The sequence below is a fragment of the Chanodichthys erythropterus genome, chromosome 10, assembly GCF_024489055.1.
Source record: "Chanodichthys erythropterus isolate Z2021 chromosome 10, ASM2448905v1, whole genome shotgun sequence".
NCBI classification, from domain to species: Eukaryota; Metazoa; Chordata; class Actinopteri; order Cypriniformes; family Xenocyprididae; genus Chanodichthys; species Chanodichthys erythropterus.
Genome location: NC_090230.1, coordinates 36,368,187 through 36,385,096, shown reverse-complemented (window position 1 = coordinate 36,385,096; position 16,910 = coordinate 36,368,187). Strand labels below are relative to the sequence as shown.

Sequence of the window (16,910 nt, the reverse complement as noted above, 5' to 3'; positions counted from 1 at the left end):
TCGCGTCTGGCTTGCTTAGTTGGGGACACTTAATATTCAACAATATTATTGATTTGACTGCACTGACACTTATGAGAACTGAACTGAGCTGGACGATGACATCGGTGTTTTCTGCAGAACTTCTTTTATAGATTAAATGAACTAATTTATTAATAATTGATGATCTCTGTTTGCATCATTGAATCATTTTCCTGCTATCACTGTAAAGCTGCTTTGAGACAATCAATTATATAAAGCGCTACATAAATAAAGATGACTTGACTCTTCCAAACAAATATAAAAATTGCATACATTCTTCTTAGTTTTTAAAGGGAGAAGGTTATATTGAAAACATACATTTTATAATTAGATGTGAAATTCACTATTGTTTTATATAGAATTGTTCTATAGTTTTATGCAATCACATCAGGACTGTAATTAAATCACAGAAAATTTAAGAGTAACATTACTTTTTCATCGGAAAATTAAATTACAGCAATTACTTAGTAATACAATACACTCAACCGTCCATGATCATCTATAAATGACAGTTACACTGTTTTTGTGGATAACTTCATTGTCAAATTTGGATATTGTTCAAATTAAATTTACCCAGAAATATCAAACATCAGCATGACGTACCTTCTGCCAAAGTTTCTTCTACAGTGACCTGGTGTCTTCCGACAGTGAAAGCCCGTCCGATGAAATTACCACCAACACCACTGCTGGATCCAGAACCTCCAGCTCCCCCTCCAGAACCGGGTCCAGAGCCCACCAGCTCCCTCCGGGAGTCAAAGAACTTCTTCATGATGTGTCAAAGATCGCTTAAACACTTATGCAAGTCTATAAGAAACTAAAGTGGGTTGGTTGTTCTGGTGCCAGAGGTCTAGATCAGCTGCGACTGTCAAACATGGACTTGCAGCCCAACTCTGGAGCTGATCACAGCTTAAATGAACCGTATAGCCACAAAAACGTACAAGTAAATGAATGTAAACGGTATATGTACTAAATTAAAGCATCACAGTTGAGTATATTCAAAATAAACAGCATCAACCTGTGATGGCCTGATATGATTGTGTTTGTAGTGCCTAGTGACACGGGCTCATATCACGATATAAATATTGAAATCCAGCGGAAATCGACGTAAACATTCAAGCCCCGTTGAAAAGTAAACCTTCAAATATGAAGTGAACAGAAATTATTGTTTGGATGGATGAAAGTCAAACTCTCCATCATCAGCCAGCTGTGCAGCTCATTAAAACCTATGAAAAATCACCCACTTTTCACAGAAAAATAGATGACAGGCGGATATTAATCAAAATGATGGATAATTTCATGAGTTAAACGCATATAATCATATTAACTCGTCTCTTGATTGATGAAAAAATAATAATTTTAATTCAATACATAATCAGCTAGGCGCTAACGCTAGCATTCCTGCAAAACCCATTCAAACGCGTTTCGCATCTCATCTGCGCGCTCCCGTCGGTGGCCTGCAGGTGAACGGTGAACGGATGCGATTTGATTTTAATAAGAGAGAATCAAATTCAAGCAGAATTGAGAGTGTTGTTCATGGCGATTCTCGTCTGCGGCTTCGGATGCTGCAGATGCGCCAGCTAACCGGAAACCACACCGGAAGAGTGAAGCCAGCGCTAAAACAACTATAATAAAAGTCCGAAACTCTTAATAGAAAAACGCTTCATTTTACTTTATTTGAATGAGTTTTGCAACTTAGTCTTCAAAATGTGTGGCGTCCACATCATAGGTGTAGACCAGAGCTTGGTAAGATGTTGAAAATGCAGATTTCCGGTTTAACTGACTTCAACTGATTTTAGCGTGACGTGAATTACAAAAAACACAACCCACACTCCTGCTGTCAGACACAGACTCACTTGTTGGCCTAAAGTAAGTTATGAGGAACATGCAATTTGAAACTTTAAATAACAGTGAACTAATAATTTTGAAAGTGTCAAAAATGTCTGTGCAGTGGGAAAAAAGAAGTAATCTCTTGCAGTTTTACAATCAAGCAAGTGACTGCCAGCCTGCATGGGGTCTTAAGGGTAACATGTAATTCGAAACTAATTTAAAATTGTGTAATCACTTCCATGAACATAAAAGTGGAAGGAAAGTTCGGCAGAATAATCAATTTAAAGGATTAGTCCACTTTCAAATAAAATTTTCCTGATAATTTAATCACCTCCACTGTCATCCAAGATGTTCATGTCTTTCTTTCTTCAGTCGAAAAGAAATTAAGGTTTTTGATGAAAACATTCCAGGATTATTCTCCTTATAGTGGACTTAAATGGACTCCAAACAGTTGAAGGTCAAAATTACAGTTTCAGTGCAGCTTCAAAGGGCTTTAAACGATCCCAGACGAGGAATAAGGGTCTTATCTAGCTAAACGATCTGTAATTTAAAAAAAAAAAAAAAAAAAAAAATATATATATATATATATATATATATATATATATATATATATATATATATATATATATATATATATATATATATATATATATATGCTTTATATAAACAAATCATCGCCGTGCACGTGCCTCTGCCAAAACTGCACTTTCGTAATCTTCAAAAAGATTTCGCTGTATGTCCTACATGTTCCCTATTTTGGCGAAAGCACATGCACGGCGATCATTTGTTCATATAAAGCATATACAGCCGTATTTTTTTCTTTTTCTTTTTCGAAAATTACCAATTGTTTCTCTAGATAAGACCCTTATTCCTCGTCTGGGATCGTTTAAAGCTCTTTGAAGCTGCACTGAAACTGTCATTTTGACCTTCAACCGTTTGGAGGCCATTGAAGTCCACTGTAAGGAGAATAATCCTGGAATGTTTTCATCAAAAACCTTAATTTCTTTTCGACTGAAAAAAAAGAAAGACATGAACATTTTGGATGACATGGGGCTGAGTAAATGGCTGAGTAAATTATCAGGAAACATTTTTTTGAACTAATCCTTTAATATATCTCAAGAAAAAAATTGTCAACTTTTACCAAGAGGGGGTGCTATAATTTAAAAATTCTATGCAAACCATTGAAGAGACTTGACATTGACGCTTGCATACACGTACATAATTACAAAAGTACTTATTTTCTGCAATATGTAATATATATGGCTGCTTTCTAAGGGTGTATATCCAAGATGAAAACTTTGCATCGTGCAAAACAATTTTGAAAATAAAAAAATAAAACCTGAGCGACTTTACCACAAAGTTTACAACAAACCGCAATAAAACACTTTTGACTTGTTTATATTGGCTAGCTGAGACATTTGACAGAGTTCAAAAGCTTCAGTAAGCACATCATATGTGTGTGGAAATCATTAAGTCAACAAGCGAGTCCCACAGCACACTGTTCCTCAGGTTATGAACCGTTCAATCATTCATCTCAACGTAAAATAAAGAGGAGGGGCTGTAAAAGAGGAACTGTAACACGACTCAGAGCAAGCCAACACCCACTAAAGTTGGGAACAAAACTCTGAAAGTTTCCCGCAGATCTCCACATCCATTCAGAGTAAGGGTGTCGCGCATCTCTTTGAATCCAGAGCTTCAGCAGGTAAGAAGCATTAAACTCACACCTGCTTCAATAGAAAACTTTCATCGCGTTCTTGTTTTCCGCGTCTCTTTCCGCTCTATAACGAACGCTCATAGACGTTCATTTTCTCATCTAATAGGCGAATAGAAATAATGTTATGGAAATAAAAATGTTCGTGAATTGAAGCTTGTTTGTAAAATGAAGTGTTCTCCTAATGTTTTTGCTACAGCTCTGAACGCCCATATTCCGTCACGTGACTTTACAGCTAAACATGAAATGTGGCTTTCATTAAAAATACAATGAGTCATATGGCTTTGCATGGCAAATAAAAAAGACCACACGTTTTACAAATACATGACAATGACCTACATCTGCAGTCCCACAAGAAAGAAAGAGAAAAAACTGATTTAACTCAAACAATTCTCATCTAATCCTCTGAGTTTTCCTGTGTCAAAAGTTACTGTGTTTCTGTTTTAATTTCTTCAGATGAATCTTATTTAGTTGATAGTTAAATCATAACTTACAACTGAGCTATCTTCTGAGCAATAACATTTTCCTCTGGGCATTATTTGAAGATTAGGCCACATATGTTGAGATGTCTCATATAAGGGCTAAATCTTTAATATGAAACTGAATGTCAATGAATTCATCTCTGATGCTGCGACTCCAAATCAAAAGAGGTTTCTGAATCGTGATTAGGTTCCACTGCATGAGTCAAATATAGTATATGCCCTTTGAAAGAAAGCATGTTGTATGAAAAGAATAAATTATTAAAAGATCTTTGAATGATGCATTATATAGTCATGGGGCCCCTGTCAATGACAGAAAACAATAGGGTGAAACTGAAAGACGGTCAGATGTTTCTGTGTTTTAAATGGGGTCTTTGTGGGGTTAGAAAAGGTTGCAAGTTGATTGTTTGAATGGGAAACTGATACAGAGCAGAAGGCTGTTAATTACCGGTTGAGCCTCTTCTGTTTAATGAGCTGAATAGTAAAGTGGAAACCATTTTGCTAGTGGCATCCAAAGTTGTTATTTATTTAACAGTGTCATTAACCCCGTTATTAAGAGCTCAGGCCTACTTATTAAATTTCATGGTTCTAAAAACCCAAACAGACTGGGAAGGGTTTCCCAAAAAGCATTCTAAATAGATCGCCGTCAGAAACCATTGGCACAAACTGCTTTTCATTATTCTAGCAAAAAATATCACAGACTTCGTCACTTTTCTGTTATATACTGTATGTGTATGTGTGTATTTTTTTTTATTTTTTTTTGCTTTGTCAATGTTTGTGGATTTCAAAGACATACATTATATATGTATAAAGTAAAATCTATTATAACAAACCACTTTTGCATTTCAACAGTGTAAAAATGTATTTGTGTTTTACATGTGTGGTTGCCCTAATGACTCCATATTTAATGCTTTTTTTATTTCTTGCCTTTAGTGTTCTCATCTCTTCATCTCCAGATTGAAACCTTTTCTCCATCACAATGGCAGCGGTAAGAAAAGTTTTTTGAATGTAAAGAGAGTTTTGCACATCTACCATTACTTTTCTCATATGAGCAGTTATGAAAAGACACTTTTACCATCATCTTGCGATTTACCATGTGCATGAGCATGTCTAAAACACATAATTCAATAATTAATAATAATTCAAAGGCAGTTTATTTATATCAAATATTTGTAGTCAAATAAAAGTTGCATTTTCTCATTCATTCTCATTTTCCTCTGCCAGTTAAAATTCTGAAACTTGTAAACCTTTTGATTTAAAGACTTAAATGCTTCAAATTAGGTTTGCAGACAAATAGAAATTGTGTGAATGTTCTCAAATATTGATTGTTATAGTGGAATATTAGCTGTGGAAAATCATCAAAATAGAGAATTTTTTAAAAAGAAATTATTACTTTTAGTCTGTAAGGATGCATTCAATTTGTCAACAGTGACAGTAAAGATATTTATAATTTTACAAAAGATTTCTATTTCAAAAAAATGCTGTTCTTTTGAACGTTCTATTCATCAAAAGATCCTGAAAAAAATTATCATGATTTCCAAATAAAATTAAACAGCTCAACTATTTTCAACATTAAGCAGCAAATCAGTATATTAGAATGATTTCCGAAGAATCATGTGACACTGAAGAAAGACTGGAGTAATGATGATGAAAATTCAGCTTTGCATCACAAGAATAAATTATATTTTAAAATATATTAACATAGAAAACAGTTATTTGAAATTGTAATAATATTTCACAATATTACCCTTTTTATTGTATTTTTTATCAAATAAATGCAGCCTTGGTGTGCAGAAGAGTCTTAACTGCATTAAAAAAAACAACTGTAGTGTATGTGCCCAAGAGTGATGCTCTAAATGTAATTTTTCACACTTTCACATATGTGTTTTACCTTTGACACAATCTGATCTTAAAAATATGCTAGGTGTCAAGCAGCCCTGTGACAGCAACTCTAAACGTATCTGTTATCTCTTCTTTTGCTGTAGTTGGGCAACCGTGGAACCGTGACTGAGGCATCAGGCTTCAAGCCAGAGGAAGATGCCCAAAAAATCTATGGTGCTATGAAAGGAGCTGGTAAGTGATCAGACAAATCAGAAGCGGACTTCGAGATGAGCGCATTTACATGATTACATTTTCTGCCCATTTGAATAAAATGAGGATCATCACCCGGATGCATTTTAAATCATGTCTAAGCATTCATTTCTCATTTAAGGATCTTAACAGTCAGATCAGAGAACAACATCTCTCTTCATTTCCAGTTAAAACTGCAAGCTGTAATCAGCACTGACACCTGTGGCTCAGTTGGGCTTTGATCCCCCCCCCCCCCCAAAAAAAAAAATCTCTGGCATTTGTCCAGTAACCGAAAAGTTGTTTCCTCATAGGTGTAGACCAGAGCTTGGCAAGATGTTGAGAATGCAGATTTCTAGTTTAACTGACTTCAGCTGATTTTAGCGTGACGTGAATTACAAAACACAACCCACACTGCTGCTGTCAGACACAGACTCACTTGTTGGCCTAAAGTGAGTTATGAGGAACATGCAGTTTGAAACTTTAAATAACAGTGAACTTATAATTCTGAAAGTGTCAAAAATGTCTGTGCAGTGAGAAAAAAAAAATTAAGTTGCAGTTTTACAATCAAGCATGTGACTGCCAGCCTGTGGCCTTAAGGGTAACATGTAATTCGATACCTTAAATAACTTGTAATTCCAAAAGGTTAAAAAAATGTATATGCAGAAATGAAAATTGTGTAATCACTTCCATGGAACAGGAACATAAAAGTGAAAGAATTTCTGCAGAATAAACAATTTAATGTATAACAAAAAGTATTTTATATATGTTTGCCAATATTGCTAATAATAAGAAATGTTTCTTCAGCAGCAAATCAGATATACAAGTTAGTAAGATTTTAGTGAAAAAATGTAAAGAAATTAATTCCTTTATTCAGTAAGGGCACATTAAATTGATCAAATATGACAGTAAAAACATTTACAATGTTAGAAACGATTTCCATTTCAAATAAATGCTTTTGAACTTTCAGTTCATTCTTTTCTTAATCAGCACTACTGTTTGATGATGATAATAATAAGAAAAATCAGCATATTAGAATCTCTGAAGGATCATGTGACACTGAAGACTGGAGTAATGATGTTGAAAATTCAGCTTTGATCACAGGAATAAATTATATTTTAAAATATTCAAATATAAAAGTTGTTTTAAATGGTAATAATATTTCACAATCTTACTGTATTTTAATCAAATAAATACAGCTTTGGTGAGCAGAAGACCCTTAAATGCAACATTATTTATTATGTATGTAATAATTATTATATAATTTATTATATATATATATATATATATATATATATATATAATATATATATATATATATATTTAATAGCACATTAAAAAGCACAATATCTATTATCAGTATGTTTTGGTGAAGATGACAAACAGTGAAAAGGATGCAGCTTATGCTGATAATTTCAAAATGATTGAATAATTGGTTTGAAATTTCACTTTTCATTAACTATTTCTTAAAATGAATTACTTTCAGGGACCAACGAGGCGACTATCATCGAAATCCTCGCTCATCGCACTATTGCACAAAGGATAAAAATCAAGGAAGCTTTCAAACAGAGTGTGGGAAAGGTAACATACTCCATACTTTACCTTTTGCCTCACTAACAGCTGTCATTCTCTCAATTTTAAATGGGCTTTATCTCGAACGACACATGAACAAACAGGAAAACAGGTTGCATCCACTTGTCGGAGAAAGTGTAGTACAAACTGACAGCGATATCTATGGAATTTGAAAGTCCCCCTATAGTCAACAACTTTAGCCCTTAACTCATCTTTGATCACCAACATTACATATTTAAACATTAATTTCTTCATGCCTTAAAATAGCTTGAATGTAACTCTACACCCTTGCTTCATTTAGTATACACGGATCTATGAATATGCTAATTAGCCCCGTCTCCACTCACTTGCACAAGCTCAGAGATCCACTTGGCCAACTTACTGAGGTAAACGCTGCAAAATGGTATCGCTGTTTACAGGGTCGGTTACATAACGGTAATTAATGTGATTAGCCTTTTGCTTGACTACGTTATCAAACAGCTAATAATGTGTGCTAATGTTACACAAACCCGTTCCCATTCGCGAGTCAGACAGCTGCCTTCTAACAATCAGTATCCTTAGAAATGCTTTGAACAACTCAGAATGTCAGTGAACAATGGCATATAGCTCATCATTACATCATAATATTCATCATACACCCGCTATATTGGTAAATCTATCGATTGTGCATATCACCAGAAAAATATAACCACTCCCCTGCTTCAGATCAGTCATAGTTAATGAAATGCATGCTGGCACATTGATTTGATTGGTTACAAGGTAGTTTGTGACGTCAGAAACAACAGCGATTTGAGTCTTTAGATCACTGCAGTTTTAAAGAGAAAATATTCAGCAATGGTGTTGACTTATGGATTTGCACATGGTTTGTCTTAAAACATATTAAAAACACCACATAGACATATAAAAAACATTAAAAATTTGATTTTCACCACGGGTAACTTTAAGGAAACCATGCAGCTAACCTAGCTTGTTATTTTTTATTGTTGGCTTTTTATTCAGTTTTAATATCTGAATGTTATTGGGAAGAAGAAAAATATAAATATCTAAACTTTTAGATATTAATCTGCATATGTGATGGACATCATTTATGCTTATCTTTGGTAGCCTCTTTGAAGGCATCTTGAGTAAAACGGCTCTATATTTAACAAAGCACATACAGGTGCATCTCAGTAAATTAGAATATCATGAAAAAAAAATTCTGTAATTTATTTCAAAAAGTAAAACTTAAATATATTCTAGATTTATTATACAAAGTAAAATATTTCGACTTTTTTGTTTTCATTTTGATGATTACAGCTTGCTGCTCATCAAAAAAATCAATATCTCAAATTATTAGAATATTTTATTTCAAGTTCTATTAAATTACCACTCTCAGAGTATAAATACTGGGTTTAGGTCAGTAATCCCAACAGCAGTCATGGGGAAGTCTGCTGACCCTCTACAATGAGGGTAAGCCACAGAGGGTCATTGCTGAAAGAGCTGGCTGTTCGCAGAGTGCTGTGTCAAAGCATATTCATGGAAAGTTGACTGCAAGGAAAAAGTTTGGTAGGAAAAGGTGCACAAGTGAAAATGACCACAGGCTTGAGAAGATTGTCAGGTGAAGCCGATTTAAGAACTTAGGAGAGCTTCAAAAGGAGTGGACTGAAGCTGGAGTCAGTGCATCAAGAGCCACCACACACAGACATCTTCAGGAAATGGGCTACAACTGTCACCTTCCACATACCAAGTCACTTCTGAACCAAAGACAATATCATAAGTATCTTACCTGGGCTAAGGAGAAAAAGAACTGGACTGTTGCTCGGTGGTCCAAAGTCCTTTTTTCAGATGAAAGTAAATTTTGCATTTAATTTGGAAATCAAGGTCCCAGAGTCTGGAGGAAGAGTGGAGAGGCACAGAAACCATGTTGCTTGAAGTCCAGTGTGAAGTTTCCACAGTCAGTGATGATTTGGGCTGCCATATCATCTGCTGGTGTTGGTCCACTGTGTTTTCTGAAGTCCACAGTCAACGCAGCCATCTACCAGGAAATATTAGAGCACTTCATGCTTCTGACAAGCTTATGGAGATGCTGATTTAATTTTCCAGCAGGATTTGGCACCTGCCCACACTGCCAAAGGTACCAAAAGCTGGTTCAATGACCATGGTGTTACTGTGCTTGATTGGCCAGCAAACTCGCCTGACCTTCTTGTCTTGTCAAGAGGAAGATGAGAGACACCAGACCCAACAATGCAGATGACCTGAAGGCCGCTATCAAAGCTACCTGGGCTTCTGAGCAGTGCCACAGGCTGATCGCCTCCATGCCACGCCACATTGATGCAGTAATTCATGCAAAAGGAGGCCCAATCAAGTATTGAGTGCATAGAAATAAACATACTTTTCAGAAGCCTGACATTTCTGTTTAAAATGTCCTTCCTTTTTTTTTATTGATCTAATGAAGTATTCTAATTTGTTGAGATGACTTGGTGGGTTTTTGTTAAATATGAGCCAAAATCATCACAATTAAAAGAACCAAAGATTTAAAGTACTTCAATCTGCGTGCAGTGAATTGATTTAATACACGAGTTCCACAATTTGAGTTGAATTACTGAAATAAATGAACTTTTCCACAACATTCTAATTTATTGAGATGCACCTGTACAAAAGACCTGAACTGAAAGCATTGCAACGTGTTTTAGAGAAAAAGTTTGTTGCGCGTAAGACCTATAGTGACCTAGCATTAACAGATCTCACTATGGACCAAAACAGCACATTTTCTTGGCCAAAATTAGGGAAGCTTGTTGTTGTCATCTTATCTTTGCGGAAGGTCCTAATGGCAGGGACAGTGTGAGCAGCCATCAGGCTATATTTACATTAAACATGTGGTTCACAAAGTGATTAGATAACCATGTTGACATTTCTGGATGATTCTGTAGCCAGTATGAAGACAGACAAAGCAGAGTATGTGTCACTGATAAAAGATGCTGTTGACCGTCTTCAATCATTAACTCTTCATGTCAATATACACACTGAGCGAACACAGAATCTATGCAGTTTACAAACGGTGCCTTTCAGGAGACATCCCTGCTTTATGACTGTTATTATCATAAGAGTATAAAGCATGCCACATTGACTTTTATTGTACTTCCTGGTTGCTGCCTTCTATTAATCTGTAAACCTGTCTGTAACTCTGTAAGCCGGTCAATGATATGAGAATCTGTGAAAGTCACAGTCAGGTCTTGATGCTTATGTTAATGGAAACTTTGAGTGACTAAAACGCCCTTTGTGGAGCAAGAAAGTGTGAGTCATAGCGGGGGAAGTTCTGAACAGCGTTCAGGATGATCCCGTGGACACCGCATGCCTTCCCCACCCAGCTCCCTCTGCTGCAGATATTACAGCTATGGGCTGCTGTCTCAACAAAACACTATTTCCCAACACCAAATCCATTTGTTTAATTTTCCTTCTGTGATTTAAGATTTGTAACTGTGTGGAAGTTAATCTTAAAGTATGAATGAATGTATCTAAGAAGAAATATTTTAAGTTTTTCTGCACAGTTGAATTTATAAAAGCAAACAGTGTTTTTACACGTGGTAAATTACAGTATATTTTTATCCCTATTCAGGAACTGCTTGACTGCTTGAAGTCAGAGCTAACTGGAAACTTTGAGAAGGTTGTGGTCGGCTTGATGATGCCAGGCCCAGTGTACGACGCATATGAGCTGAGAAACGCCATCAAGGTTAGTGAGGATAAATAGTGAGGAAAATGCTAAGAAAGTTTGTACTGTGCTTTATTTAAAATAAAAAAAGTGATCATTTTCTTTCTTTCTCTGTTTGGATACAAAAATGTTCTTGGGCAAAATCATTATGCAAACGGTCTTGCATGGTTATATGGGTTTTGGACATGTACATGGTATTGTTTGAAGTACATTGGTGTACTGAACATGTAAATATGTATGTTATACATATTTATAACAAAATACTCGAATTAGTAGATTTAAAATTTTAGTCTTTCTACTTCAAAATTTCATGTTTAAATCAATTTCACAAATAATTACAAAGTATATCCTACACCATTTTTTTTCAGTGTAGTTTTTTAGCATAGTACATTTTTTTTATATATAATCTTTTTATATTGTTTTAAGCTATTTATCAAGTCACAAATCAGAATCATTGCAATCTTGTTGACCTTCATATATAATCAATAAATATATATATATATATATATATATATATATATATATAAATTTATGATTATAATAAAATGTATGATTATAATAAAATATAATCTTTTTTATTTTATATTATTTTGTTATATTACATATATTTTATATCTTTACAATTGATTTTCATTTCATACATAAACATTTTATTTTGTATTGTTTTAATATATTGCAGAAGTCACAATAATTGGAATTGATTGCAATTATAGTGACCTTCATATTTACATACAAATGAATTACAAAAAAAATAAATTAATATAATAAATAAAATATATTTTTTATTTTTACTTACTTTTTTTTATTTTATAATGTTTTAAGCTATTGAAATTCACAAAAATCTGAATAGATAGCAGTCTTCTTTGAAAACATCTTGAAAACTTTCTATAATTTGTCCACAAGCTAAATATACTCAGGGCAACATTATATTGTTCACCTGATACAGATCACCTGAATTGTGGTACAGATATTAATGGTAATAGGCATAATATCATCCAAACTTTCCTCTTAATTTTGTTCAGCAATATTCCGTATGAACTTCTTTTCTTCCCTGTGTCCAGGGTGCAGGGACAGAGGAGGCTTGTCTCATTGACATCCTTGCCTCAAGATCCAATTCTGAGATTAAAGAAATCATTGCTACTTACAAGAGAGGTACATGCTAGCACTCATGGACGTAAACTGACAGTCTTTTGTGTTATGAAACTTATACTGTGAAAATATGCAGTTCTTCCCATTCACTTTTCTTATGTCGTTATCACAGAACATGGCAAGAATCTTGAGGACGATGTCTGCGGAGACACGTCTGGAATGTTCCAGAGGGTCTTGGTGTCTTTACTCTCGGTAAATAAACAAACTGTCTGTGTTATCTTATTTGTGAAGAAGATTCTTTGATGCCTTCACTTATCAGCCCTTTTGTTTGCAAACCTTCGCCGTTCGGCCGGGGCAGGTGTGACTCCTGATGGTATGGCATGCTGGATTTATAGATATTGTCTTTTCTGCTTTGCTTATAGGCTGGGCGTGACGAGAGCTCCAAGGTGGATGAGGCTCAGGCTGTCCAAGATGCAAAGGTGAGGATTTTAGCATGGTTCGCAGTAGATTTTGGCCTAATAAGCACATGTTCGATTTTTGTGGTGTAATGGGTTCTGCGTGTGTGTGTGTGTGTGTCTGTGTGAATGTTGAATTCAGGTTGACTGGGACACTTTTTGCCAAATCAGAATCAACCTTAATTCCTGATTTTGGTTCCTTAATTGTTTCATTAACACATTTTTATATTCTCTTTGAAATATGTGACCCTGGACCACAAAACAAGTCATAAGATTTGATGTATTGAATTCTTTTTGATCCACCAAAAGATTCATTCATTTGTTCGGACTGATTCAGTTGATTCAGTAATGGTCAAAAGTGTTCTAGTGCGGCCTTTCCTTAAAATATACATTGCTTGCTTTGATATTTTATCTAACGCAGAGACATAGTTACATTTTGGCTGAGGTGTGCAAATACTTCGAATGAATGAGGCCACTGTATATTCTCTGCATTTAAAATTATTCATGGATGTGTTTCTGTACATACTGCTTTTTATTATGTGGGGTTCAGCCTTAGACACACAACAGTTATGATGATGTTCATTAATCATTAACAATAAGAGGAAATAACTGAGGTAAAGATCTCTATTGCTTATCCAATAGGACATCTACGAGGCTGGTGAAGCTCGTTGGGGAACGGATGAGGTCAAGTTCCTCACTGTGCTGTGTGTGAGAAACAGAAATCACTTACTCCGAGGTATGGTGCTACCAGATAATAACAGCAATCCTCCTTCCCAGTTATGTGATCGCTCTTATGTAACCTCAGAAAGCTGCATGGGGAAATGACCCTGGAACAATGAACTAGTCTCATTACTTCCACCTTGTGGTGACTGGATGTAAAAAAAAAAAAGAAAAAAAAAGTTGGACATGGGTCTGCTTCTCATACTGTTCATTTAAATTATGTGAACTACAGTGTTGTTTTAGTATTTTATATATATATATATATATACATACACACACACACACACACACACACACACACAATAAAAACGTAATACAAATGATAAAAGCACAACAACATTTTAAAAAAATTAAACAACCAAAAAATTAAGTTGATTTCAAAAAAATAAATTATATAAACAAATGTAACACATACATATATGTATATACATTGTATACATGCATATACATGTATATACATTTTGTTGTGCTTTTATCATTTGTATTTTTTATATATATATATGTTTAATTTGTTTTTATTTAACTCAGTTTTAGCTCATTTTTAGTTTTTATTTATTTCCAGTTAGATATTTCATGTGCCAGCAATGTCCAATTGACCTACTACATTGAAAAATGTGCTGTATACAATCTGTCCATTTATTTGTATGTATTTGCCAAGTATCATATTTTGCAATAATGACAAGCAAAATGTACATTATTTGTCATTTTTATCTGAATTAATTAATTAATTATTTTATTTAATAATTCAAAATGACTGTTTATTTCTATGATAACTAGATGCTGCTCATTGAATTGAACATGCAAAATTGTGAGGCCAGTACTATTGTTTGAAACCTTCAGCATTACATATTGTTTCAAATTCACACATAACCTCTATACATACTCTGCAGTAAGCAGTATTACATCCCACACTTTCTCAAGCACTGTCTTTTACCAGTGTTTCAGGAGTATCAGAAGATTTCTGGACGGGACATTGAAGACAGCATAAAGAGAGAGATGTCCGGCTCCCTGGAGGACGCATTTCTGGCAATAGGTCAGTCGTGATTATTGCAATATTTCAGTCATTTTTACATTTTCAATTGCCTACTTGGATATATAATGCATATATTAACCTTTGCAGTGAAATGCCTAAAAAACAAGCCCGCGTTTTTTGCTGAAAGACTCTATAAGTCAATGAAGGTAAATGAAAACACATTTGCACATGTTAGGGATATGACTAATACCAAAAGTCATAATTTCTCTTGTTTCTGCACTCTCAGGGTTTAGGCACCACTGATAGCGTGCTGATCAGGATCATGGTGGCTCGCGCAGAGATCGATATGCTCGACATTAAAGCAGAGTTCCTAAAGATGTATGGAAAGACCCTTCACTCCTTTATAAAGGTGGGACACTGAAGACATTTAACTAAACACAATCTTCAAAAGCCATTGACAAAACATTACAATTACTTTAAAACAATCCATTTGTTTTCCAGGGTGACACATCGGGCGATTACCGTAAGATCCTGCTGGAGCTGTGTGGAGGGGAAAAGTAACACATCCGGCGTGTGAAACGCTCTCTCTCACACCAGCCCTCAGCATTTCAAACACATTCCTTGTTTGTAATACCAATTAAAACCAAACAGTGATGTTTTAAATGAGATTCGTGATTTTTTTGTTGTTTATTGCCTTGGGATTTATGGGAGTCCTTTATAGATTGGCACATCTTAGAGTTTGTCAAATAAATAAAAGAAAAGAACAGCCCACATTGACTGTATTGATCTTTTGTTGTCTCGCTGGACATTTTTTAATCTCGGCTCTTTCATTGAGGTCCATTTGTTTAATTACTCTGAGTATAATTTGTTTAATGTACAACATCAATGTATACCCAGCCCAATTATACTAATTGCTCATGGTTGTTTGCATAGGCATATGAAATCTCATATGAGACTTTATTTCTATGTTTTTCTAGATTGTTTCTAGATTCTAGATGTTCCTCAATTTAATCAAGTGCAACATATGAACCACATGAGGTTTGGTACAATTATTGAAAAAATGACTGACTAAAAGTAGTGTATTTACACTTTTACCACTAAGTGGCGCTGTGCACATATTCATGTCATATTAAGTCACAAATGTAGATTGCTGTTTTAGTGGCTTAAAACTATATCAAACCATGTATTTTCTCATGAAACCTTGGGGAAAACACTTTCCACAAGTAGGGTACAAAATAGTTTGAAACTCAAAAATCAATTATCATTTTCAATAAATGGTCACTCTGAAAATGTTGATTATCCACAAAATATATAACAATCTGTATTATTTTATTTTGGAACAAAATATAATAAACTTTAACTGGGAAAAAAAAAAAAAAAAACATTTTATTTCAGCTATTTGCCAAGGCAACATTTCTCATTTTCATTTAGTTTAACTTAATGCACTAAAATAAAATAAAAAAACTAAAGCTGAAAAAGTAATAAAACCTATATATACATATAAAAAACTAATAAAAATTACAAAAACACTCAACAAAATTACTAAAACTTTAAATTTAAATTAAAACTGTAAATATAAAAATTAAAATCAATTCAAAATATTAATAAAAACTTTAATAGTATATTAATGATACTAAAATAACACTGATTTGAATTCTGTTTAAACTTAGATTTTTTTTATTTTTCTAGCAATAAATAGTAATGGGCCATTTAAAACACACAAATTCACATTAAAGGGTTAGTTCACCCAAAAATGAAAATTCTGTCATTTATTATTCACCCTCATGTCGTTCCACACCTGTAAGACTTTCGTTCATCTTCAGAACACAAATGAAGATATTTTTGATAAAATCCGATGGCTCAGTGAGGCCTGCATTGACAGCAAGATAATTAACTCTTTCAATACCCAGAAAGGTACTAAAGACAGTTAAAACAGTTCTACAGTGATTCACTACAGTGGTTCAACCTTAATGTTATGAAGCGACGAGAATATTTTTTGTGCGCCAAAAAACAAAATAACTTTTCAACAAAATCTAGTGATGGTCGATTTCAAAATATGCTTTGAAGCTTTACGAATCTTTTGTTTCAATCAGTGGTTCGGATCGCGTATCAAACTGCCAAAGTCACATGAACTATTGAAATTGCGAAACACTTATGATGTAACAAAGCCTCGTTTACTGAAATCATTTGACTTTGACACTCCAAACGACTGATCGAAACATAAGATCCGTAAAGCTTCAAAGCAGTGTTTTGAAATCAGCAATTACTAAATATTGTTGAAAAGTTATTTCGTTTTTTTGGCTCATGAAAT

At 34.3% G+C, this 16,910-nt stretch overlaps 2 protein-coding genes across 10 annotated transcripts in view; one reads left to right on the top strand and one right to left on the bottom strand.

The window, feature by feature from the left end:
- The window catches only part of aak1b (AP2 associated kinase 1b), a 64,042-nt gene that overhangs the window by 45,273 nt on the left and 1,859 nt on the right, over positions 1-16,910 (bottom strand). For 7 of the 9 annotated variants that reach the window (XR_010896178.1, XM_067397582.1, XM_067397581.1 and 4 more), the window contains exon 1: positions 622-1,601. The exons of 1 other annotated variant lie outside the window; for it this stretch is intronic. Coding sequence is in view for 6 of the 8 variants with exons in the window: in XM_067397582.1 (XP_067253683.1) it covers positions 622-787 (166 nt within the window). In the remaining 2 variants the exon portion in view is untranslated. Of the gene's footprint in view, positions 1-621; positions 1,602-16,910 lie in introns of those variants that run through there. One more of the 9 variants, XM_067397584.1, reaches the window with a different exon arrangement.
- On the top strand, positions 3,426-15,391 carry anxa4 (annexin A4). Its single transcript, XM_067397577.1, has 13 exons — positions 3,426-3,547; positions 4,969-5,023; positions 6,021-6,108; positions 7,589-7,683; positions 11,270-11,383; positions 12,424-12,514; positions 12,624-12,703; positions 12,874-12,930; positions 13,549-13,642; positions 14,564-14,659; positions 14,747-14,805; positions 14,886-15,008; positions 15,101-15,391. The coding sequence occupies exons 2-13, from the start codon at positions 5,015-5,017 to the stop codon at positions 15,158-15,160; spliced, it is 966 nt and encodes a 321-aa protein (XP_067253678.1). The 5' UTR covers positions 3,426-3,547; positions 4,969-5,014; the 3' UTR covers positions 15,161-15,391.

Coding starts and splice junctions, on each gene's coding strand:
- anxa4 (XM_067397577.1), top strand. Junction 12,515..12,623: donor CATTGCTACTTACAAGAGAG/GTACATGCTAGC, acceptor TCGTTATCACAG/AACATGGCAAGAATCTTGAG. Junction 14,806..14,885: donor GACTCTATAAGTCAATGAAG/GTAAATGAAAAC, acceptor CTGCACTCTCAG/GGTTTAGGCACCACTGATAG.